The following is a 25,666-nucleotide window of genomic DNA, read 5'->3' as shown; positions in this document are numbered from 1 at the left end:
ATGAGTGAGAAGGCAGAGGCAGATCCAAATGCAACAATTTATTAGACAAGAAATAAGCCAGGCAAAGGTCAGTATCGGACTTAGAAATATTCAAACTGCTTTTGCGCATTGGTTGGCGCTGAGCCAGAGACGGACGTGATCATCAACTAATATGCAGTGTTTTCAACCAACCACATAAAGTTTATTTTATGTTTCAGACATTACAAGTAAAACAATACATTTGTAGTTTATAAAATACACACGGATGTCTATGGAAGGGAAGCAGAAAAAACTATCTATTTAAATGTAATTTTTCCACGTGTATTATTCATATATCAGACACACATAGCGGAACTATAAAGCCTAACGATACTCTATTCCTTTCCCAGTTCAACAGCCACTTACTTTTATGTTTTTCGGGAGAAACTGGGGAATTTAGGTGCTGTAAATCCGTTTGACAGAACTCTCTGAACTGCAGCGCTCATCTCGTTATAAATCAAGATAATTTATAAAGGTTTTTAAATGAAGAATCAGAATATCAGATAGTTGACATGGTAAGCAAGTTAGTGAATATTCGTGAAATAAAATGAATAGCATACATCTGTTAGTTATTGTGGCTGCGGTGTGTCACGTGACAATCATGACGTGTCACTATGGACACAAGGGGTCAGTTAAAATATTTTTAACTTACGCGTGAAAGGGTTGATTTTAAAAAGATATATTCTAAGGAAAAACAATAGCGCAAGTTTAGTAAAAAAAATTTTGAGACTATAAAAAAATTCTGCATCCATTTTTAAGTGTGACAGCTGCCACTGTGGGTGGCACCCGCACACCCGTGGCTAACACACTGTCCGGTAGTTTTTTACACAGAATCATCCTTTTACAGTAGTTTATTTCTGATAACAAGCCAAACAAATGACAAATAAATTACTTTCGTTCATATATTTAAAAACTATTACATTGGGCTAAAGTTACTGTGTAAAATGCAGACTGATCTCAAGGAAAGTCGTGTTATAGTTACGAAAAATTTGATTAATTTATTTGTGTCCATTGCACGAAATTCAGCTTTTGTTCATGCCTTGAGCACAAATGTCTTTTTCGTGTCATCCGCAAAAATTTCTATAAATAGTTTTTCGTGTCCGTGGTACGACTTTCTTTTTCGTTTCATTTTATGAATTGTTTTCTTATTGTTTTTTTTACATTTTCTTTCCATTGTCGCTTGGGGTTGGGGTTAGAATCTTTCTGTTTAATTTTTAGACATCCTAACCCAAACCCCAAATCTAACCCCAACCCCAAGCGACAATTATTTAAAAATAGGGGAAAAAAAGAGAAAACAATATATAAAATGACATGAAAAAGAAAGTCGTGCCATGGACATAAAAACTATTTATAGAAATTTGTGCAAGTGACACGAAAAAGACATGCACAATGCACGAAAAAAGCTGAATTTCGTGCCAAGCACACAAATAAATTAATCACATTTTTCGTGACTATAACATGACTTTCAATGAAATCGTATTGGTAAAATGAATGTATACAATGTTAGTTACAGATCCTTGAATTCTTGCCTGACTGCCAAACCTCTCCACACAGTTGTGATCCATGCTTGTCGTCTCCCCTCGTCTTTAGCAAACTAAAACATTTTATTTTTGACAATGTAATTGTTTCAAAGATCAGTTTAGCCACTAGCCAGACCAATAAATAAATACAGATCGGAAGTTCACTACGGTACAGACGTGTAACCACGAAAACACGCATGTGTCCGATAAAACTGTCTATACAGACTAAAGCAGAGGTCACATTAGACTTTGAGCATGTGAGTTTTTGTCGGACGTTGCTGCGGAGTGGGCGGGGAGCAGCTCATTAATATGATCTTTGGCGTCTTCCATTTTTGTTTTTCAATAGAGAGGAAGGTCACACAGTGACATATCGGTTTTGAAATGAATTTGCAGGTCAGAGTTCATCAGACTTGAACTTTGCTATGCAGCAACTTGTGAAATATCGTCGCACGAGCTTGCATTTCCGGTCTCACACATTCTCATTTGTTTGAATGGAAGTCAATGGAACCATAAGTCTAGTGTGACCGCAGCTTTGTGTGTGTGTGTTTGTGTGTGTGTGTGTGTGTGTGTGTGTGTGTGTGTGTGTGTGTGTGTGTGTGTGTGTGTGTGGTCAGACTGATTGTAAGCTGTAATAAAAGAAAGGATTTGGAGTGTCACTGCCATGGATGAGGCTTTTAGCTCAAGGGTCAGTTTCACTCCAGATATCTAATTATTTGTCTTGCCTCTTGCGAAGACTCTTCTGTCTTTGTGCTTTTCTTCATTTCTTAGATTTATCTGTTTTTTCACAGGGAGCCACAGGCAGACCCGGAGACAGAGGTTCTAAAGGAGAACGGGTACAATTTTTATTTCATTTCCATAGAAAATGTCATATTTTGGGTCAGTGGCGGCTCAGTGAAAGGTTCATACTAACAATGATTTAAATGCACCTCTTCAATGACTAATGTCAATTAAATCCCTTAAAATTCAATATGATATATAGTTTGGATTTATGTGAGCTTTGATTATGACAAAACTTGCCAAAAATCTACACTTTTATTAAGGGGATGTGGCTACATGTAGTATTTTCTATTGTTTCGATCAGCATTCACTTTTAACTCATTCCCTGACAGCATTTTTTGTGATTTTCACAAAAGTGTCACAAAATGCCTTTCAGGATCAATTTCTTCTATATATATATATATATAAACATACAAATATATCAAATGAAAGAACAGACCCTCTGCTTTCAAACAAAAAAAGGGAAAAAAAACTTTTCATCCTATCTTCATTTTGTTCATGGGTAGGTTTCTTCAAAAATACTAAACTTTGAGCAAAAAGCTGAAATAATTGCATTTTTGTAAATTACTTTTTTAGAGATCAGATTTATAATGATTATCCAAACATACACAGAGTTTAAAATTTGTACAATTAGTTTTTGCTTTAGTTTTTTTATAAATTGGGTAAAAGCGCCACCTAGTTGATAATATTTGAAATACAGATTACCGTAAAAACTCGTCAGGAAAGTGTTGTCTCTTAATTGACGAGATAGCTTGTCAATGGCGGGCAAAGAGTTAAAAAAATGCTAGGTTATTTTCAACCTATGATGGTTGGGACAAAAAGGGACACACTTAACTTGGGTTGGGGACCAACCATGGGTTAAAGCAACCCAGCATAGGTCATTTTCTAACCCAATGCTTGGGGTTGTTCCTTTTTGACCCAAATATGGGTTTAACCTCCTAAGATCTGGATGTCCACGTATGTGGACATCACATTTTTTGTTGTTTGGACCATAATACTTAAATCTGTGTAACTGGAAACTGTTGTACACAAACGTGGACAATTACACTGATTTTGTTATTATATTTATTGGTTCTTCCTAACCCCAAAATAGCTGATAGAAATCTGAAAAAGCGACCAAAGCTCGGGTCTTAGGAGGTTAAAATAACTTGGCATTATAATAATGCCAAACAATGGACTTTGATTCATATCATGCTTGCGATGACACCCACCAAATTTGGTGTAAATGCGATAAAGCGATGTGGAGATATAGCCTCAAATCTCTTGACCATTAGGGGGCGCAGAAAGTGCTCTCAGAACATGTCAGTGAAGAACCATACCAGGTTTCATAACAATATACATTTGTTATTATGTGTAATGGCTACTTTGTTTTTACATTTTTATTCTGGTTTTGCTTCTATAGGGAGATCCAGGGATTTCAGGAGAGAGAGGAGTCCAAGGAGAAAGAGGGAGAAATGGAGAAAGAGGACCCATTGGGCCGCCCGGACCGAAAGGAGAACCAGGCGTCCCCGCATCTGCATCCGCATCTGGGAGCGTGAATCTGTTGGTATGTGTGCGGCACATTTTGCTAAAATCAGTGACTTGAAAACTTTGCTGTTTTGAAAGAAAGTAGACAGCCAGGTCTTTATGCTAAGGCCAAAGCGTAGGTTTTAGCCAGTGGCCATTTACAGTGACAGATTTGCAGCGACAAAACAACCAGATGTCATTTATTTCTCAAGGAGTGTTGCTGATGTGAGTTGACATGCATTAAGAGTTGTTCTTCAAACTTGTTTATGCTATAATATACTTTAGACCCTGCTGCAATATATACACACACGCTAAAATAGTCAATTTTTATCTCCAAGAATAATTTGTTGTCAGACTCCAGCAATAAACTGACTGTTAAGGTGAACAATCCCTTACTGCAGACTTATGTGGAGGGTAGAGCTCATCTATGACCTCAGTAAAGATCCAGTTTCTGGCTTTCTTCCAATCTGCGGCAGCCTCTTGGCCCATAGCCCGAATCCATAACCGCTGGGTCACACCACACAATACAGAGGGCAACCGGCATTGATTGCTTTGTTGAGCAAAACACACATGCGTTTACACTTTACAATAAATAATTAATAGCGCATAACAATAATCATACACACAAATAGCCCAACCCATCAGTCTCTGAAAGCACAGACCGCAGCTCTGAACCCCAGCGAAATGCCCGCTGCGCTGTCACTATGCAGTTACTTTTACTCTCAATCAAACACACAAACATGTCTCTCAGGATGGAGCCATTAGCAGTGTATTGTATGTGGGACAATGAATGTACTTGCACCCGGAGCTCAAAACCCTGAGACACAAAATTAATGCTCTTTGGGTGATGCGGATTGAGAGCGTTTAAGGATAAATCATTGTCTGTTGTACTGGTTAAACGCTCACACACATTCAGTGGGTCCAAAAGTCCACATCAAAATCCTGTTTAAACCATAAAAATAGTTTCAACAGGTTTAAAATAAGAATTTTTGACTATTGCTTGGTCATTGGTTTAAACTCCACTGAGAGGCGAGTTGAAAGAGCTCAAGTGCAGTTTTATGAAACAAAGATAAATGTGAGCGAACACTAAACATGGCGTGACTTAATAAACATCACCAAACAGCAGATGAGATGAGCAAAGCTTGACCAAAGACATTGAGAAACACTGGGGTATATGAAGGGCTCAGATGCGAACCCCTTTTAAGTGCGTCTGACATGTGAATTTTGTTTGCAAACTGTTTTTTCTGAATGGCCTGAGGCTGAGATTAAGTGGATTTGAAATGAAAGAATTTGATGAATGTATAATATATGCTGAAAGCATTCGGTTATCATTATTTTATTTTTGGCGGAAGTGGTATTTAGGGGCTTTTGCATCTGAACTCTTCATATACACTGACTAATCAAGGGTAGCAGGACACACCTGAAGCCAGTTAGGGTGGGATAAAACAAAGGCTGTGTCTGAAATAGCCCCCTATAGCCTTCTTTTTACCCTACATAAAGTTCACTCAAAGGAGTGAATGGAAATGAGTAATGGAATTGGACACTTGAGCTCGCCGGATGCACCATCTTCTGCCGAGATGCGAGAGTTTATTCGGTGCAAGCCTAAATGGAAGAGTCAAGTAGCGGTTAACAACCAACTGAATTTTACTTTGTAACACCCCCCCCCCCCATTCGGAACGCGTTTTAACTCGTACGGTGGCCCGGCCATGTCATGCCAAGGTTAACATGGCTTCCAGTAGCTACAAAGCAAAAGCAATGAAAAAAATGAACAATTTGCAGTGTCCTATGCCTGTGATCCGTCAAAGCACACAGATTTACGTTAAACATGTAAAAAGTCTGATTGTCATGATATGTCCGCTTAAAATCACATACAAAAAGCAACCATAAACGTAGCTTAGACGCTCCTTTTTTATCGATGCGAGGAAAAATATCACAGGGGCTGTTAGACTTGGTATTTAGATGTGTTTTCGTCGATCAGATCACAAGTGGACGAGAGAGACACATTACGTTTACACTTGGTGTTTAAATCCGTCTCTTTTTGTCCATTTTCGACCGCATCTCTCCAGATTACTGAGGAGATGGTCTGTGGACGAGTCCCTCTCCTGTCATTTAATCATGAGCGGAAGTAATGACAGGTTTAAATGGACGTGAACTAATATTATGTCAGAGTCCAATGCTTATGTTTTGTAAACATGTTACATATCCATGTATATGTAAGAGCTTTCTCTGATATTGGTGAAATAAGATCGCTCAACTTTCATACGCTTGTAAAATGAAACGAAAGACGCGCAGATCAGCCGCATTCGTTTTATCAATGAAAGGCTAAAAATAGGGCTGTACACTGTGTGTTTGTGCTAGAGGTCAGAAAATATGAAAAACATTTATCTCAATACCTCAGATTACATAAATGGGCGGAGAGACGGCGTGTGGCTGTTCGAACACATTAAACCACATGCGTGTTTACACAAGTGTTATGCATAATCATGCTATAGTTAGCCAAAGAACTATAAAACTTCAAGTTTACAACAAAGACTGTATAGATGTAAACGAATATGCTGAATTACCTGTGGAGAAGATAGAAGTAACGTTAGGCAACTTCTGTGTCCCTTGAGCCCCATCTTGGAAAACTATCATTACTCTAATATTGACTTTGGTCTTGTTGTGTTTTCTGTCGCGTTGTCATTTTAAATCCCCGTTTCGCTTCCTTGGCGACATGTTTTAATGTCCTCGAAAATAGGTCTTCAACAGGCTTTCAAATCAAAGCATTAGATCGCGGGATTATCACGGTGTGCATCTGTTGTTAAATCCGAAGGATTCAGTCTACACAGGTCGCATATGCGGGCTGCATACGTCATCAAGCCTGGTTTATTTAAATTAACTGAGCATTACATTCGCAAGTCATAAGCATATTACATCAATTTACAATTAACTAAGAATAAATGTCAGCTTTATAATTGTTAATATTCTGAAATAAGACTGTCTTGATGACGTATACCGCCTACACATGCAACCTCCAGAGGCTTCAGCTAGCGGCCAGCATGAGTGTAGTCTGAAAGCACGAAAGGCTGAGCTTGAATTTCAGGTATGTCCCTCGTCGGCGAATGTTTTTCAAAGATGGAGGCACAACATGGATTCAGCCAGTCGAGCGACTCGACCGTATGTATTTTAAATAGCAGATTCTACACTTACGAGAATACTTTGATTAGTAGGTGGAAGTAATTACACATGAATGAGCACGTACTTTTGAAAGAAAACATGAGTTTTTGCTAAGAATTAACTTTAAAAAGTACACAGTGGAGCTTTAACATTATTGCAGTGCATTGTGGGGTTGAATGTTCCCTCAAATAGTGCAATATTAAGGGGTATAGGGGGCTATTTTGGACACAGCCAAAGACTACAAAGACCATGGACATACGCTACAAAAGGAAAATGACAACATAAAAAACATGACTCAAACACTTTAAAGTTTTGTAGTCAATAAAATCTATAAAAATTTAATTAAACATATGATATAGATTGTGTCACATCCTGTGCGCAATATCACTTCAATACTATGTTTAAAATATGTATGCATAGTGAATAGTATGTCCGAAGCCTTAGTATGCATAAAACATACTAACAAATACCCGGATGGTCAGGTCAAGACTTAAATATATTTCAAAATATACAAAAAAAGGGCAAAAAATTGCTGAAATATATGTTCACAAAAATATATTTTTCACCCATATATTTTTGCCAATTTTTTGTGTATTTTGTACCAAACCCCTAAGGTGACATTGGAGTAACAAAAATCTAAAGTTTAGTTTCATGTGCTCACATGAAACTGTCATGTGCTCACGTGAAACTGTCATGTGCTCATGCGAAACCTTCATGTGCAGAATTATTTTTAAGTTTAGTTTTGCATGCTCACATGAAACTTTCGCACGTGCATGTGAAAGTGAAAGTTTTCACGTGAGCACGCAAAACTAAACTTTATTTAATTTTTGCTCCATTTCCCCTTAGGAGCTCCGTAATTTTGAAATTTATTTTAAAAATAAATAAATTTTAAAGCATTAAAAATATATTAAGCCCTCCAAATATTTAAATCCAAGGAAATATATTCATGTCAGTCACATTGAAAGAAAAACTTTTGTTTTTGTAACAAACCTGTAAACATAACAGTTTTAAAAAGGCTAAAATTAAATATAGTTTCAACTTCAAATATATACTTTATAAAAATGCATATTTAAAAAAAAATTTAATCATACATTTTTCCATATGGCTTGTAAAATTAGAAATGTATTTGCTTGCCCTTGAAATATATTTTGAAATATATGTTGATGTATGAAGGTTAAAACTAAATATATTTCCAAAATATATTTAATTGATCATTACATAAAGAAAATATGAAAAAAATATATGTTTGGTCAAAGAAATGTATTTTTTTTTTTGCCGTATGGGTCAGATCTACACATTCTATCCAATGAGGTTTTAGGAGTTAAGGAGACATAAAGTTAATAAACAGGGGCAATATAGATGCTGTATCTCTAGTGGTTAAATTGTACTTGTTTAACAACCCCTGAGTACATTTTGTTCATAATTGTTGTGATTATGTCAAACATACGGGTCACATGGCAATGAAAACAGAGGATATAGTATGACCAGAATTAATTCATACTGCACCCACACATACTATATAATACATACTGTTTTCCCAGTCCATTAGTAAGTCATTTCACCTTTTATGTTGCCTAGCAACCTCATCAAATTGCCATTCCATGACGATATCTGCAACGCTTTGTCATGCAAACGACAAAGAAGTTTGATGTGAAAATTTCACTGAATTTATATACACTTGCCCAATTAATTTCAACCCAGCACCGACCTCATTCTCGTCCCAGAGATACACGGCATCCCGGTGGCCTTCGAGCGCTTGACAGAGCGACTTTAAGCAGCGAAGGGTTTGCTTTCGATTGAAGGGAATCAGTTTGTTTTTCAGCAATATATTCTTCAAAATTCAGCCCCCCCCTCCCCGCAGAACAGCGCTCATAAAGAGAGAGACGCTTTGAGAAAAGATGGTGATTACATCATTATGTGCCATCCATCCTTTATCTCGGAGAACTTCAACATTTCTAAGCATGAATAAAACATGAAGCGTTGCCATTTTGTAGCAGCACTTTTTTAATCTGCAAATCATGTTGTGCTGATGTTTGTTTTTCCTCTCTGCCTTCTTGTTTTCTTTCATTTCTCTTTCCTTTTCTCGCAGAGCGATACAGCTGCCTTGGAGGAAATTAAAGCCTTCATCCGAAATGAAGTATTGCGCGTGTTTGAAGGTACATCTGCAGCCGCCGTGTCACCTTATTGAGTACTGGAGTGTTTTACCTCTGTGTGTGTGTGTGTGTGTGTGTGTGTGTGTGTGTGTGTGTGTGCACCTTGTTGAATCAATGCCACATAGAATTAAAGCAGTTCTGAAGGTGAAAGGGGGTCAAACACAGTATAAGTATGGTGTTCCTAATAATCCTTTATGTGAGTGTAAATGAAATGTACTGATATCATACAGTAAGTATAATCCAGATTCTGTTTGCTAATTTTCTTTCAGAGAGGTTTTCAGAGAGCTCCTCCCCGCTGCAGAAAACACCGGCATCTATATTAGCAGCTCAGGGTCGACCGGGCCCCCCCGGGCCGCCCGGTAATGATGGCTCCCCTGGACCTCCCGGAGAGCCAGGTCCCCCAGGCCATCAAGGTAGGAGCCAAATCCAAAAAGACTAAACCTCTATGGATCTCTTTATTCTGCTCCACCGATGGTCTCCGTTCAAGATCGTGACTTTCATTTTTATAACTCTGAAAAGCTTATACTGTCTGTCTATCCAGTTTTTTCCCTGGTAAAATAGAAAGAGGGCGGAAAAGCAGAGTATCTCTTTATTCATGTGCATCTTTTGTGAATATATACTGCGTCAGCCGCAACTCAAATAGTTTGAGTAGCGCTGAACCGAGCGGGTTGAGGTCACATGGCTTTGTCGGTTTATAAATTTACTAGAAATTTACAGTTTACAGAAGCTGGAAATGAAACAGGAAGGTGAAGTTCACCAATTGTCGAATGTGAAATTTGGGTGTTAGGGATTCACAGGCTAGCTAGGAAGAAAAGCCGGGTACTGTAGCTGCTCGACAAAGTGGCATATGGTGCCGCGAGCCGGGCGAGACTTATGAAGACGGATGGAAAACCAAACCAGAATCGGAGAGCGTAATATCACACTGGACGGGCTTATGAGAGCACAAAGATAAAAGAAGAAGTGTGCAGATGGAAGAAAAGGCCTGGCAATATCTCACTTTGTTGGATTAAGGCCTGCAAATAAATAAATAAAAAAACATGAGAAAATAAAGGAATTCTGATCATTCATCAAAGGCAGGCAGGCAACTATCTCACTGCTTCTCCAGTCTCTCTCATCAATAATCCCGGTTCAGATTTATCCTTCTGTCTGAGTTCCTGAGGACCCTGAACCCTTGATAAGATACAAGACTATATACTGTACCTTGTATGATAATGTGTCTTTGATTGTGTTTGATACATACTCTATGCATATCTGTCATTTTGTTGGTGCCCAACATTTATAACAGCAGATGAAGCTTTGATTGACACTTGATATTACTATTTTATTTTTATTTTTTGTGTGGCACTTTTTTGTGGGTTGTGCCTGGAGATTGCTGTAGATTTTACAGATCAGGCATGAGGAGGAAATCATAAGGAGTCTTTTTTTCTCCTGGTAAATCAGAAATTCATCAGTTTTTTTTATTTGTCAGATGTTGACTTCCACCTCGGCACAGGCAGGAGGAAGTTTGCGGGTAATATTTTCTCATTATTCCTTGTCATCCTCCACCGAGTCTCTCCTCCTCTGGAATCATCAATTTGGCCACGTTTTTTTTCACGTTATGTGCTAAAACTAATAGCTTTTGAAAAAAATATCTCAGCCACACATTTATGCTAATTTCATTTGGGGTCAGTTTTCATGCAAACTAAATGAGAAAGGGCGATGTAAATATTCACGGCTGTGTTATTTCTCTTGTGACGTGAAAGCGAATGAACGCAACACTTAATGCTGGTGTTATACATTGAAATGCTGTTTGCTTTTTTGTCATACTGATGATGCCATTTTGCATCTTTTATTTTTATGTTAATGTAAATGTATGTATGTTTTTTCATCTTAAAGAGTTTCTTAAAATGACAAATGCATTGTTTGTGCAGTGCGTCATGCCATCTAAACCTACTTATGTTTCATTGAGCTTAAGTATAATCTGTTGTGCTTTCATATAACACAATTTGTTAAGATAATGTTTCATGTTTAATCCCTTTGCAACATGATTTTTCATTTGATGCTGTTTTCTATGGTGATAAAATCCTCTAACTTTATTTCATTAAAATGTATCTAAATCCTCCTAAAGCTGAAACTAAAATGTATTTTCCTGTGTGTTGTCCCTGCATGTCAAGAACATATCTTCATCAGCACTTTAAATAATGTAGTTTCATGACAAGCAATGATTTTATAATCTCAACTGAACATTTTTAAAGATTAAGAGCCAAATTTACTTAACGCTAGATGGGACGTTAAATTAGCGTTAGAGCGCAATTCCAAAAGTGCCAATGGGAATGGTAATATATGTGGGTTATTTACTTAAAAAGTGCTAATTAAATAACACAGGCACAACAGCTCATTTCCATAATGACCAATACAATCTACTAAGAGCAGCGAAAATTTGTTCAGGGGTGCGTTTCTTGAAAGCATTGTTAGCCAACTACTGTCGTAAGTTTCGTAGTTACTGACAAAGTTCAAGGATTTGGTGTTTCCCGAAAACATAGTTCAAACAAACATTCGTAAGCTGCATCGCAAACTTGTGTGGTTTGAACAACAGCTCTTTACCTGTCGTTAGAAGCATCATTCCTTGTTATTCAACCCAATATCACGCAAATACGTGACTATTTCACGTATGGACCAACGTGAAAATGTCACGTTCTGCCGGGTTTGAACGTGAGCATGTCACGTTCTCTGCCTGTGTCACCCACACGTCCTGGCTACTCAACTTCTTTGTCCCAATTTCTCACCATTGTCGCTTCGGTTAAGGGTTAGATTTACATAAAATGACATCCTTACCTAAACAAACTCTAACCCCAACATCAGGCGACAATTGGTTAAAGTTTAGAAAATATAAAAGAATAAGTCTTATATCTTTTTTTTTATAAACCAATACTTAAAGTGACAAATACTTAAAGTGACATATAACGCAAGCACCAAATCTAACCCTAAACCAAAGCGACAATGGTTTGAAAATAGGACAAAAAAGTTGAGTAACCAATACTTGACAGTGACACAAACAGAAAAGCGTGACATTCTCACGTTCAAACGTGGCAAAACGTGACATTTTCACGTTGGTCCATACGTGAAATAGTCACGTATTTGCGTGATATAGGGTTGTGTTATTATCATTATGTAGACTTACATTAATCATGCTTTTGAACAAAATAAGCAAAAAACATGTAGTGCATTCTATATCCATCATTCTAAATATATTAAAATGTTATTTTACGTCTTTAAGTTTGTAAACAGAATTAATGCGCTGCATTTGAAAACTGCGCATGTGCGCAGTCCTACGAGTTTTAAGACCCTGGGGAATCCCTGGGAAGAGTAACGTAAGAGGGAACTTGCGCATGAATTGAATATCTTGAAAATAAACAACAGAAAAATAAATCACGATAACAAAATCAGTCTTCCGATGCAATATATGTTATTTACAGCAACAATCTGACATTAAATCGATCTGAACAGATTAATTAGTACTTCACCTCTCACGTGACATCATCAACTATGTTGTTAAACCAACATGGTTCAAACAACGAATGTTCGACAATGTTACTATGCTTTCAGGAAACAGTCGTGACAAGGTAGTACGTTTTTCCAACTATGCAACGCGTTACGTCGTTGTTCGGGAAATGCACCCCAGGGTCGCAAATAAGCAGAGCTGATGAGGTGCAGGTGATCTACTAAACTGTAAAAACACATAAACTGTAAAAAAAAAGATGGACGTGACATCTCCCATAAGTTTCTGAAGATTGTTTTTGAAGCAAATAGTAGGCAGTGCCTACCGTCGCCATCTTGGCCATAGGTCACCACGCATCACTCGCAGATATCCAAAAATAAGGTAAGAGGCGGGACGTAGGTGAAGCTGAGTTGGCTGGTTGCTGAAACCACGTCCACCTAGCTCGACTCTAGTGACAGCAGTGGCAGTTCACCTGTCACTCAAGTGGCCACACCCTTAATTATACAGAACATACATTGCAGCGATTTCAAGTGCAAAATGGTGCTTTTTCTGCATTAAATATTGACCAGTAATATCACACGCCCAAACATTAATAAATCGAGTTTAAAGGGGCCATGGCACAAGACTTTTTTAAGATGTCAAATAAATCTTTGGTGTCCCCAGAGCACATATGTGAAGTTTTAGCTCAAAATACCATATAGATAATTTATTATAGCATGTTAAAATTGCCACTTTGTAAGTGTGTGCAAAAATGTGCCGTTTTAGGTGTGTCCTTTTAAATGCAAATGAGCGGATGAAGTGCAACCACTAATCACAATGATGGCATTTGAAACTCAATTTTGCTGTCAATTATTTTCTCTCTCTGTCCTTTTTTCTGCACTAAATGGCAGTGCTGTGATTGGGTAGTGCAGATGAAGGGGCAGTATTATAGTAAGAGCTCCTTATGAAAACATAAGGAGAGCCAAATTTCTTGTGCTTGCAGAGAATGGTTTACCAAAACTAAGTTACTGGGTTTATCTTTTTCACATTTTCTAGGTTGATAAAAGCACTGGGGACCCAATCATAGCACTTAAACATGGAAAGTCTGATTTCCATGCCATCGCCCCTTTAAATAATCTCCTCCTTATAAATTTTGCGTCTGAAAGGAAAGCTCATAGAAATGCATATGCAATAATAACTAGACCGCATCTTTTCAGCGTTAATTATCCACCGTGCGTCATTAGTAAATCCCAACAGTCGTTATTTAACGGCAAATGAATGGTTTGCGTTGGCACAAGCTGTTGGTAAATCTGGCTCTAAATTTGTCACACTCTAAATCTTGTTATAAAGTCTATTTTCCATTATAATCACTTATATTATTTGATACTAATCTATAACATATCATATTGTTAAAACCATATAAATTGTACCCCCCGTGCCCCCTTTTTGGTTTGGACCACTGCCCCTCAAAATGTCTGTGCACGGCCCTGCTCTAAATGTGCTAATGGTTGATATGAGCAAATCTTTAAATCATGTGAAAATGCAAAATGTAATCTTTTGAATGTAAACATTGTTTCCCTCCAAGTTTGAATAAGAGATTTTAAATGTAAGATGTCAGCAAAAGGAAAACTTGCAGATTTGCAAGTATTGTAATGCAGCTCATCCTGTCAGAGTTGTTTTGAAGTGTGCAGTATTGTGAGCGGCTGCAGGAAATCATGATATGATGGTGCAGGTAGAGTGCCGTCTTTCTGTTGAATGCCATTGCATTGAATGAATGCATATTAAGGTGATGGATACACTTTGGTCTGTTAGTCAGTGACAGTAGTTGTGTATGTTTGTGTGAGTTGCTCATGTAAATCAGCACTGATCATTTGTGTTATTTGTGTTGTATGATAGAAACATTTTGCATTATCTGGCTTCTTTAGTCCAAATCTTGGGTATTTTTTCATCGGAAATTTATTTCAGGCTAGTCTGCCTTGAGGAAACATACAGTATTACTAATGTGTGTGTGTGTGTGTGTGTGTGTTTTAAACAGAGGCTTTTTTCTGCATGTCATTATGAAAATAATCCTGAGATTGTTGTCTAACAGAGTGTGTGAACAATGCTAAAACGCCGGTGTCAGCTAATGACTTTTTGTTTGTGCATTTGTCTGCCCGCTGATTGTGACATGCACTGTCAGCATCTGCAGTGCTCCAGAAACTTTGTTTTCAAAGGTCGATCGATGAATTTGTCATTACTTCTAAAGGGTTCAGAAAACTGTAAAATCTAAAAGATCTGAGGCTTGTTGTGTCATATAGCAGATCTCTTTCTAACAAAATATTGCTTTCTGGAACAGCAGAGTCTGAACTGCACATCTGAATCTGAAACTGGATAATTTGGTGAAGTTGTTGTAAAGGTGTTGTAAGGGAATTTTATGGCATGGCTTGCAGGAAAAGTTGGTATTGCTTGAAAAATATAGTTGAAATAAGTGTCCTGAAATATTACAGTGGATTTCTGGTGGAAATCATTAAATGCATTTCATCGCTTACAGCACCTTTAATGTCCTGTAGTAAGAATGATTTTAATAGTGTAGTTCCTGTTCAAAAACAAATAATCACATGAGTATCAACTCCATCCAAAGTTAATGTTCCCTGCTTGCTGAAGAAATATGTCTGACTTTGGGTGTTTTTAATCCCTGCAGGGTATCGAGGACAGAAAGGGGAACGGGGTCAGATGGGGTTGGGCATTCCAGGACCACAGGGACCAGCTGGCCCACCAGGTACAAAATTGTCACTGATGAACAATTCAACAAATATTCCAGGTTTTTATATAAACTACTACTGAAAACTGAAAGGTTTCTCATGATCTTAAAAATATTTTCATTTGAAGGAGTATTGAAATGTTTGAAATAAATTGTGTAGACAATATAATTGTGATTTTTTTTTAAATTTTGCACTTTTTTATAATTGTGCACTTTTAACTTTTTTTGCACTTTAACAAAAATGTATAGAAGTTTTGCAATGGATCCCCAAGCAAATCATGAAGAAAGCATTGGGCCAAAAAGGAAAGAACCCAACCTGTTATGTTGTTTTAACATATTGTTGAATTTTGGGTTAAAACAATCTAGACTGGGTTAAAATACAACCCAGCAGGGGGTTTCTCTCTTTTCAACTCAACACTAGATGAATAATTACCCATCATTTTTATATACAGTAATATGTAAAGCCTAAATACCTTGTCATGTAAAAATGCACTATATGTATTTTACTGTAAATACTGTAAGTTTGTTGTTGAATATACAAATAGGAAAAAGAGGCTACAATTTGCACAAGCTCACCAAAATTGAACAGTTGAAGACTGGAAAAATGTTGCCTGGTCTATTGAGTCTCGATTTCTGTTGAGACATTCAGATGGTAAAGTCAGAATTTGGCGTAAACAGAATGAGAACATGGATCCAACATGCCTTGTTATCACTGTGCAGGCTGCTAGTGGTGGTGTAATGGTGGGGGGGATGTTTTCTTGGCACACTTTAGGCCCCTTAGTGCAAATTGGACATTGTTTAAATGCCACGGCCTACCTGAGCATTGTTTCTGACCATGTCCATCTCTTTATGACCACCATGTACCCATTCTCTGATGGCTACTTCCAGCAGGATAATGCATCATATCACAAATCATTTCAAATTGGTTTCTTGAACATGATAATAAGTTCACAGTACTAAAATAGCCCCCACAGTCACCAGATCTCAACCCAATAGAGCATCTTTGGGATGTGGTGGGACGGGAGCTTCGTGCCCTGAATGTGCATCCCACAAATCTCCATCAACAGCAAGATGCTATCCTCTCAATATGGGCCAACATTTCTAAAGAATGCTTTCAGCACCTTGTTGAATCAATGCCATGTAGAATTAAGGCAAAAATGCGAAAGGGGGTCAAACACAGTATTAGTATGGTGTTCCTAATAATCCTTTAGGTGAGTGTATATAACACATTATTAAAATGGGCATAATAGGTGCCCTTTAAAATAATTGATAAAAATAAATGTCATTTTAACATTGAATGTGAATATTGTACAAATAGACAGACAACAGTCTATCATATAAAACAATAATTCAATTGCATTGTTTCGTCCATGGCCAGCTGGTCAACCAGTGCCTGTAAAAACCCCTTCCTGATGGACTTTTCACACTCGAAATCTGCACCTCACAGATAGCTGCAATTATTTGAGTTGTTGCTTTAATGTTTTCCTTTCAAAAGCACGGGCAGATAATGGCTCTCAACCAAACTAATTAATATGGGATTGTTGTAATGAGTGCCTCTTTTTTGCAGCGGCACAAAGTACTTGGCGTATTGGTCTTCAAATGCAACCATAAAAAAGACTTGAACAGTTGGTCCATTATTATTTAACGGTGCACTGTTATCACAGTGTACATAATGTTTTCTTGTGCACTCACATTGTCTTGAGATTTCCCTGTACTTTATTTCTCTACAGGTCTTCCTGGAATGGGCATCCAGGGGCCTCCTGGTCCCGCAGGACCCCACGGTCCACAGGGGAAATGTAATCCCAGCGACTGCCTTCACCCTTTTCCTCATGGTAGACGGGAGGGATAGATGTCCTAATGGACCAGCTTATGTACACAAACCTCAAACTCAGCATTTAATTCTTGTGCAAACAAGTACAGCATCCCGGCTAAGAGAAAAGACACAACCAACTTTTTATTGAACATCACCTGTTGTGTGTGTGTGAAAGCCCGCAGAATATGCTGAACATTCATTTATCTTTATTTCACGCTTTCATTTCCCATATTTGTGACCAAATGCATTCAGCATTGATTCATTTTTTGATGCTTTGTGGGTATGAAAGTTGAAATCAAACTCAAAACAGACAGATTTATCTAAAGAGGTCCGACCAGAGCGAGCGCAGGTGGAGTTATATTTACATTTGTTAATTTTCTTCAGACTGTCGTGAAATGTAGTTTAAAATTAAATTAAATTGTGACGGCACTTTGCAATCTAAAATAGATAATGAATCTGTTAACAAATATTAATTGAATGTAAATAACGCAAACATAACCTTGCATACAAATTTATCTCATGAATATTTAATTAGACAATCGTTTAGGAAGTCTTTCTCCAGCCCTGTGGAAAAAGAAATGAAGGGAATGAATTATTGGGCCCTATTTAAGTCTGAATCCACTTTTGCTAGTTTAACGACAGAAAAACGGTCGGCGTGCCAGATGCATGGTCCAAAAGTATTCAACAAACCAATTAGAAATTGCATACGTCATGACTTCATTCTGATACACGCAAAGACTATCATTTATGACATGTATGCATTTTTATCTTTATGTACACAATAATAATCTTTTAATTTTTTAATATTTGGCATGTTTGTGTGCCGTCCCTGTTTGTGTATTATGCAGTGTATGCATTTGTGCACCCACCTAGCACATATTACTAACACACTCTTTAAATAAAAAAATACTGCGCTAGACCAGATTTTAGTTGGTAAATCGTGGTGCAATCGTTTTTAGTTGCCTCAAAATAACAATGCGCCTGAACACACCGCGTTTTCAGACCAGCACGCCATAGGCAAAATAAAAGATGGGTGCAAGTGCATTTGCTCTTTAAAAAACGTGGCGCTGGATGTGAAAAATATGAACTGCATCGGTCTGAAACTAGCAAAAACATTTGCCTGCCATCACATTGCGCTGGGTGTAAGGTAGGCAGTCCTTCCAGAAAAGCGCTGAGTTTTTTGTGATTGTTGCGGGCAAAAATCCTTGATCTTGCAGCACGTTTTTTTTATGTGATGGAATATGCGAGATATTTATGCAATTTTATGCTATGAAATTGTGGGAACTTGCAAAAACTGTTTGCAGCTTTTCAATGATGTTCACGTCACATAATCACGTCACTTTATAACGTTCCCATGGCAACAGGGGACATGGGTGCGCCTGTGTGAAGTAAATGCACCATTTTTCAACTTTTTGCAGGGATTATGAAATCATGCAAGCCCCACATATTTTGTGCACATTTATGCTGTGAAAGTGCAGCTTATTTGAAAAAATGCGGCCCCCGCATATATATGCACACTTTGGCTGATTGTGCGTTAAATTATGCAATCGCATAATAGCGTTTTTCTGAAGGGACTGGATAGGGCCTGATATGTTCATTACCTCACACTAAAAATAAATGTATAATGGATCATTCAGTATAAATGACTGATCCATTTAGGCTTAAAACATTTTAACCAAAAATGAAAGCCTAATAAAAATAAATGCAAACCACATGTAAATGGGAATGTTTGACCAAACACAACAGGGAAAGATTTTGGTGATCTCGCTGTGTTGGCCTACCATGAAAACTGCTAATGAATGAAATAAGCTTTAATTGTTTACAGGGAAATAAATGTTTTTTTTTTTTTCAATCTTTAAAACACCTTCATATTGGTGTTGTATGTATATTTTGTTTATCCAAAGAAAAAAACAGTGTGAAGTGCATTTCTGTATATTTATCTCTGAGTTCTTTTGCTTTGTACAAGTGATGTCCTTCTGTGTTACTTGAATATTTGAGATTTTTATACGATTCATTCAACAATGTCATATTCACAATTTAGCAAGAGAAAGCATTAAATAATTGTATACTTGTTTACATTACACACACACTAAAAGATGCTGGGCTGTTTAACCCGTGATTGAGTAAAATTGGGACAACTGTTGAAGAAAATGTCCATATTTGACCCAACTATGAGTTCAAGTAATCCAGCATTTTCCATAAAGTGCAGACAGCAGGTGTCTTAAGACCAGATTTCTTTTGTACAGCAGATCTTTATTTCTTTGTAGTTTTACAGAGCGTTGTGTGTTTGATTGAATTTATTTTATTTTTCTGTAAAGCGCCGGTTTAAAGGATATCTTTAAAATAATGATCTAGAGATACCAGGGAGCCTTTTGACTTTACTCATTTAATGACTGTTATGTTATGTTATGATGTGCACGACACATACAGTACTGATTTCTTTCTTGTTTGTTGTTGTCATCTTCTTTTTTTTATAAGGCTTTATTTTCCCTGACATCTTTTTAGGTGTATTTTGCCCTCCCTCCTTCCTTTCCTTTACTTTATTTACATTTATTTGTTCTTTAATTCTTTTAATTTTTGCTTTTATTTTCCTTGTTCCATTATTGTGCTTTTATTTATATTTTATTTTTATTCGTGTATCATATATAGATTTTTATCTTTATGCATAATATACTAGACACTGTAAACCTCTGGTGAGAGTTGAAAGATTGATTCATATATAGTGATCATATATAGGATACCCGAAGAGATCCCAGTAAGCATCTCATAGGCTGTTTACACCTGGATATAAGATGTGTTTTAATCAATGGGATCACAAGTGGACGATGCTAAATACAGGTGTAAAATGGGTGTGAAAGTTTTGAGCTATCGACCACATTCAAAGGTACTCGAAAATGGATTCGACCAGATTAATTTTGTGGTGTAGACGCTCACAAAACTCTTCCTATTCATCTAAAGTGTGATAAACCGAGCACAATGTTTTACAGCGGCCCTGACTTTTAGCTCGAACCCACAGTGTTCACGCGATCTTTAAGCGTTCATTGATAAAACTGAAGCGGATGCTCGCCGCCTCTTTCATCTTTGTTTCATTTTGCAAGTGTGTGAAAGTTGCGCGAGCTTATTTTATCAATTGCTCTGAAAAATCAGAGAAAGCTCTTACAGTATAAACCCCTTCACGGTTCACGTCACAAGCGGTTCCCACCGCGCATGTCGGGGTCAGAAAAGTCATTACAGCAGATTGAGTTGCGTATTATTCGGTATCGTCAAAAATGCCTACTTACGTCGTGGGCTGTGAAAATCACACCAGGTCTTCCGTTAAGTTTTTGCAATTCATGCAGAATCTCAAAAACAAAAAAAATACAACATCTGCGGCTGCAAGCAATTAACGTGCAGACTGGGACAATGCAAATATCAAAGAGGCTTGTGTTTGTAGTGCTCACTTCATTTGAGGTAAGTCATCATTTTTCATTAGATTCAATTATAAAGCCTGGATGGTATGAACAGTTTGACTCCATGCTGCGCGCGCACCCGATAGTCATTCAATGTTTACAAACCTTGAAGGGCTCTATATACACATTAAAAACACGGTTCAGCATGTTTACTAAAAGCGCAAGCAGAGGACACTGACATAATAATAGTGCACGCCGACTTAAACCCATCATTTCCCCCGCTTGAGTTTTACCGACCACAGACCACCCCCTAAGTAATTAGGACAAAAGATGTTAAAAAAACGGGTGTAAACGTGAATGTGTCTCTCTTGTCCATTTGTGATCCGATCGACCAAAGTGCATCTTAATAGCAGATGTAAACTGCCTGTCCGCGCCGCCCAGCTGTGACTTAGGAAGTTGCTCAAATCCCTGTCGCGCCACATAGCGCCACTCACATAGTTTAACATTAAATAACATCATTAAGGATTAACATTGGCTGCTAACGTATATTTTGCATTTTGAAGTAGACGCTATCTGACGAAGCTCGCGCTATTTAATGTGCACTTCCGGTTTACAATACCTCCGAGTTGTCCTCAACGCGATTCGACGCGGCGCTGAGCTGCGCGGCCGGTGTGCAATCCCCTTTAGAGACAGCAGTCACGATTTCAATTTTTGTTTCCCATTCATGTTTGTTTAATAGTATTGTTATTCTTAACGTTCGGACATGTATTGTCATTTAGAGGCATTGTTTATGCTAAATGTATCTTTATTGTCGTAAATTAAATCTTTTAAGTTAACTGCAGATGTTTAAAATGTAAAGATATCAAAACTCTTTAAATGACGACATACAGTATCATGGATACTCGTGTAGCATTGATGTGTGGATATTTCTCAATATTTTTCTCAAGGGCTTTAAACTGTGGACTTACTTGAAAGGTAACATTAATTCATCTACCTGCATCACAAACACTCGTATTGGGTCAAAAAGTGACAAACCTGACCCGTTGGGTTGTAATTTAGCCTATGCTGGGTTGTTTCAACCTAAAATGCTGAGATGTTGTAAACCATTGTTGGGTCAAATCTAAACATTTTCTAATTTAAACGGCTGGCTTTGTCCCTGTTTGACCCAAACATTTTAAAGAGTGTATCCTGGTTCTGTTCTCATTTTTTTTTAAAAATTCATTGTGGTGAGATCAGTTTGATCAAATACAGTATACATACGTTTTACCTTTTACCTTTTTTGGCCTTATAGGCTTAGTTGTTCATTTTTTGATTTGTGTAACCAGATTATCAAGGTCAAATGAGGTCAACACACTACTGTATGTAAAATCACATTGGCAGAACCCCTGAAGAACATCTAGGCATCGTTTCCGGTCTTCTGCAAACTCACAGTACCTTAAACACTCAACAGACCCTCCAGTAACCCAATTATAAGGAAATACACCTGAAGGTTTTTGAGAGGCTTCTGCCAGTGTGACAAACCCCAAATGTTGCCTGAAGTATATCATATGTAGTTTAACAGTGTACATATTTGCTTTATAAATGCATCTGTCTATTGCAATTAAAATGACTGTGTTATTATTACCCTATATATGTAACACACTTTCACTTCTTTAGAAAGATATGACATTTATGTTTTCTGATGTCCTGTTCAATATTTGCTGCCTCAAGAGTTTTTATCAGTTTCAGTTGATCTTATAGTGTGATTCTCATAGTTGTGTGATCTGGGCTCAATGCCATGTTTCCATATCAATAATCATTACAGTTAATTATGTCCTCTACGAAGATTTGCAATATTGTTGATGCATTAAATGTTTTGCTTTGTATTTTAACAGACTTTCAGCATTACACTGATATTGTTATTTGTTCTTGTTGAGCGCATGAGGTGTATAAACATAAACAGTGGCTTGGGAAAGTATTCAGACACTTCTGTCACATTTAATGTTTGCATTGCACAAGTAAGGATCAACTCATGTGGCATCTGCAAAGGTTACACTGCAAAAAAATGACTTTCTTGTTTTTTATGGTACACATAGCTTAAAATTCTTAACTCATTTTCTTGATGAGCAAAATGAAAATAAGTAGTTTTTAGACAAAAAAAATGAAGAGAATTTCTGCTTAAAACAAGCAAAAAATCTTGAAATAAGTTTTTCTTTTTCTAACTTTCTAACTTTTTCTTAAACACTTATTTCAAGAATTTTTTTTTTGAAAAAAATTCTTACCCCATTGGCATTTTGTTGCTTGTTTTGTGCACAAATTCACTTCAATTGTATATTTTTTGTCTAATAACTAGACTTATTTTCTTAAGTCATTTTGCTCTTCAAGAAAATGCATCTTGAGTTAAGAATTTTTATATATTTCTACTGAAAACAAGACAAATGAAAGTCATTTGTTGCAGGGTTCTTATGCATTTTGTGATGATTTCTAACCAACTGGTTAAAAACTGTAATATAGTCTGTTGACCTCATGTTCACACGGTTGTGCTTGCTTGTTTAAAACATTTACTATGGTATTCATATACTTACATTATGTGTGGCTAAAGTATCTGAAAACGTTTTAGGGCCACTGCATATTCAGGGGCTAAATGTCTATTTATAAATGAACATTTAAATAATTTATTTTAATAAATATTCATTCACTTCATGCTCCACCATTATCTAGTCTGTATTTAAGATTATGATGTTTTTATAAGACTGGTGTAAATATAATCTGGTAATTAAATAGATTTTTGTTTGCCAGCGTGACTCAATTAACGTCTACGCTGAAAGAGCCGATCTGTCCTGGTCTATCATTCAGAAATAAGTCAGAGAAAGTTGGTCTGAACAATAAATCCACATTACTTTGAATGTTTGAGGCCTAGTTTTTATTTTAAGGTCATATAAAACATTCACATTTATTTAATCTCTGTACAAATTTCATTTCCTTTGAAGTATGTAAAATAAATAGAAATATGAAATGTGTATCTGCATTTTCTCAAATGTTTTTTGTGTTTCCCTCACAATATTCCACCTTTCCATCACTTTTCTTCAGCAGGGAAATGAACTTCTTATAAAACAACAATCAAATCATTTACAATATTTGCTCTCTTTGTAATTCCTTTACATGAGGACCCCATCAGTTTTTTGCTAATACCCAGATTTATCTTTGGCACACTGCATTAGCTACATAGAGATGATAAAGACCCCCGGTCTGAGTTCACCACCACCACTATGAATGTTTCTGTGAGGGTGATGGAAATGTTTTGTGCTCCTCACAGAGCTGTCACTGTCTGGATCCACCTGATCCTGATGTCCCAGTAGTACGGATTTAGTTTCCTCCCGGGCCCTTCATGTTAGAGTCTTTGAGAGATTGATGGGCGGCACCTGCGCTCAGATTACAGGCTGAAGGGTCGCAGTAACCCGGTTGACCAGCTGGACCAGGAGGACCGGGAACGCCAGGCTGTCCCGGGATTCCGGGTGGTCCTCGCTCGCCATCACGTCCATCCTGACCGTATCCCGGTATTCCAGGTTCACCTGCGAGATGGAAACAGGTCGGTCATTTTTTACGCTAACTCCAAATCATCAAATCAATTGTTTTGACTTTATTTTGACATGGAAAAACTTGAACTTGTTTGGTCAGTGGAGAAACTGCTGGGTTGTTTCAGCTCATGGTTTGGTCAAATATGGACAAATCCAACCGTTGTATTAAATTAACCTAGAAAATATCCATATTTGACCCAACCATGGGTAACAACCCAGCGTAGAGTTAACTTAAAGTGTTCCCTACTGAAAAATCCAGCTAAGACCAGCATAAGATGGTAGCTGGTTTTAGCTGGTTTAAGGTGGCACTAGCTGGTTTATGCTGGTCCTCCCAGCCTGACAAAGCTGGTCATGCTGGTGGGCCAGCTGGCCTTCCAGCCTGACCAGCTAAGTCCAGCTAGACCAGCTTAAAAAGTGTCCAAAACACAGCTAGACCAGCTTGCTACACCAGCAAAACCAGCTAAAACCAAGCTGGGAGACCAGCTAAAACCAGCTCACCAGCTTATGCTGGTCTTAGCTGTATTTTTCAGTATGGTTAGTTCACCCAAAAATGAAAATTCTGTCATCATTTACTAACTCTCATTATGTTACACACCTGTATAAATATTTTGAGAAATGTTTGTAACCAAACCAATCATGAGCCCCATTCATTGCCATAGTAGGAAAAAAGAATACTATGGAAGTTTTGGGGGCTCATCATACCTTGTGGTTATCAGAACAAAGAAATTTATACAGGTTTGCAACAACATGAGGGTGAGAAAATGATGAACAGGGTTTATATTAATCAAGGACTACGCCTGATTGGGATATTTAAGTAGTTTTTACAAACAAACCTTACAAAAAACCTTACTGGTGTGCATCTTGAGACAAAACAATGCCGCTGATGTATGTTAAGATATGTCAGTGCAAGATGCTTTTAAATGACATCTCAAACCAGGGCCGGGTCTACAGGGGGGCTTGGAGGGGCATTGCCCCCCCAGATTTTCCTTCTGCCCCCCAAAAAAATGTCCAACCAACCAAAAAAGTCTCTTTAAACAAAAAACATCTTCTGTTGGCAAACACTAGTGTTTACGGCTCCTGCCCACTATCATCTGATTAGCTCATAATAGTCTTAAAGGTCTTTTCAGCAGTATTTAACTCACAGGAAAAGTACTACTGTTCTCTATGACGGTAACTAAAAAAAAAAACGCATCTTTAAAATATATTTCAGAAACAATGCAATTTAGTATTACATAAACGTAGTAACACAAAACATATTAAAATGAAACTTTTTTATAGTAAAACATGCCCAAAACAGCCCCTTATCCTTTCTTAGACTCACCTCATTATTTATTCATTTAAATACAACAACCAATGGCAAGTCTCCAGCAGCATTTCATGTGTTTGTTTTAGACATAGTTCTGTTTATTAAAATTAGAATAGTAGTTTGGTTGTGGCATACTATATAGTAGATATAAATGATATAAGATGGTTATACAGTAAATATACAGTATTGTAACAGCTGAGCATCGCGTGCAGTTTTAAAATCACATTTTAGTGGTTTTGTCATCGTTATTCATCAGCTCATTCAGCTCGCGTTT

General features: G+C 37.4%; 2 protein-coding genes across 4 annotated transcripts in view; one reads left to right on the top strand and one right to left on the bottom strand.

Moving 5' to 3' along the window:
* Nucleotides 1–21,737, top strand: part of LOC129415714 (uncharacterized) — a 222,285-nt gene extending 200,548 nt beyond the window's left edge. For both annotated transcript variants that reach the window (XM_073873599.1, XM_055169813.2), the window contains 6 exons: nucleotides 2,327–2,371; nucleotides 3,718–3,861; nucleotides 9,067–9,133; nucleotides 9,400–9,543; nucleotides 15,268–15,345; nucleotides 17,058–21,737. In XM_073873599.1, coding sequence (XP_073729700.1) covers nucleotides 2,327–2,371; nucleotides 3,718–3,861; nucleotides 9,067–9,133; nucleotides 9,400–9,543; nucleotides 15,268–15,345; nucleotides 17,058–17,176 — 597 coding nt within the window. In that variant the 3' untranslated portion in view covers nucleotides 17,177–21,737. The remainder of the gene's footprint in view (nucleotides 1–2,326; nucleotides 2,372–3,717; nucleotides 3,862–9,066; nucleotides 9,134–9,399; nucleotides 9,544–15,267; nucleotides 15,346–17,057) is intronic.
* Nucleotides 21,738–23,407: 1,670 nt separating this feature from the next.
* The window catches only part of col9a1b (collagen, type IX, alpha 1b), a 32,601-nt gene continuing 30,342 nt past the window's right edge, over nucleotides 23,408–25,666 (bottom strand). For both annotated transcript variants that reach the window (XM_073873600.1, XM_073873601.1), the window contains one exon: nucleotides 23,408–24,080. In XM_073873600.1, coding sequence (XP_073729701.1) covers nucleotides 23,875–24,080 — 206 coding nt within the window. In that variant the 3' untranslated portion in view covers nucleotides 23,408–23,874. The remainder of the gene's footprint in view (nucleotides 24,081–25,666) is intronic.

Source organism: Misgurnus anguillicaudatus, chromosome 11, assembly GCF_027580225.2.
Source record: "Misgurnus anguillicaudatus chromosome 11, ASM2758022v2, whole genome shotgun sequence".
Taxonomy (NCBI): domain Eukaryota; kingdom Metazoa; phylum Chordata; class Actinopteri; order Cypriniformes; family Cobitidae; genus Misgurnus; species Misgurnus anguillicaudatus.
This window is presented reverse-complemented; position numbering and strand designations above follow the sequence as displayed.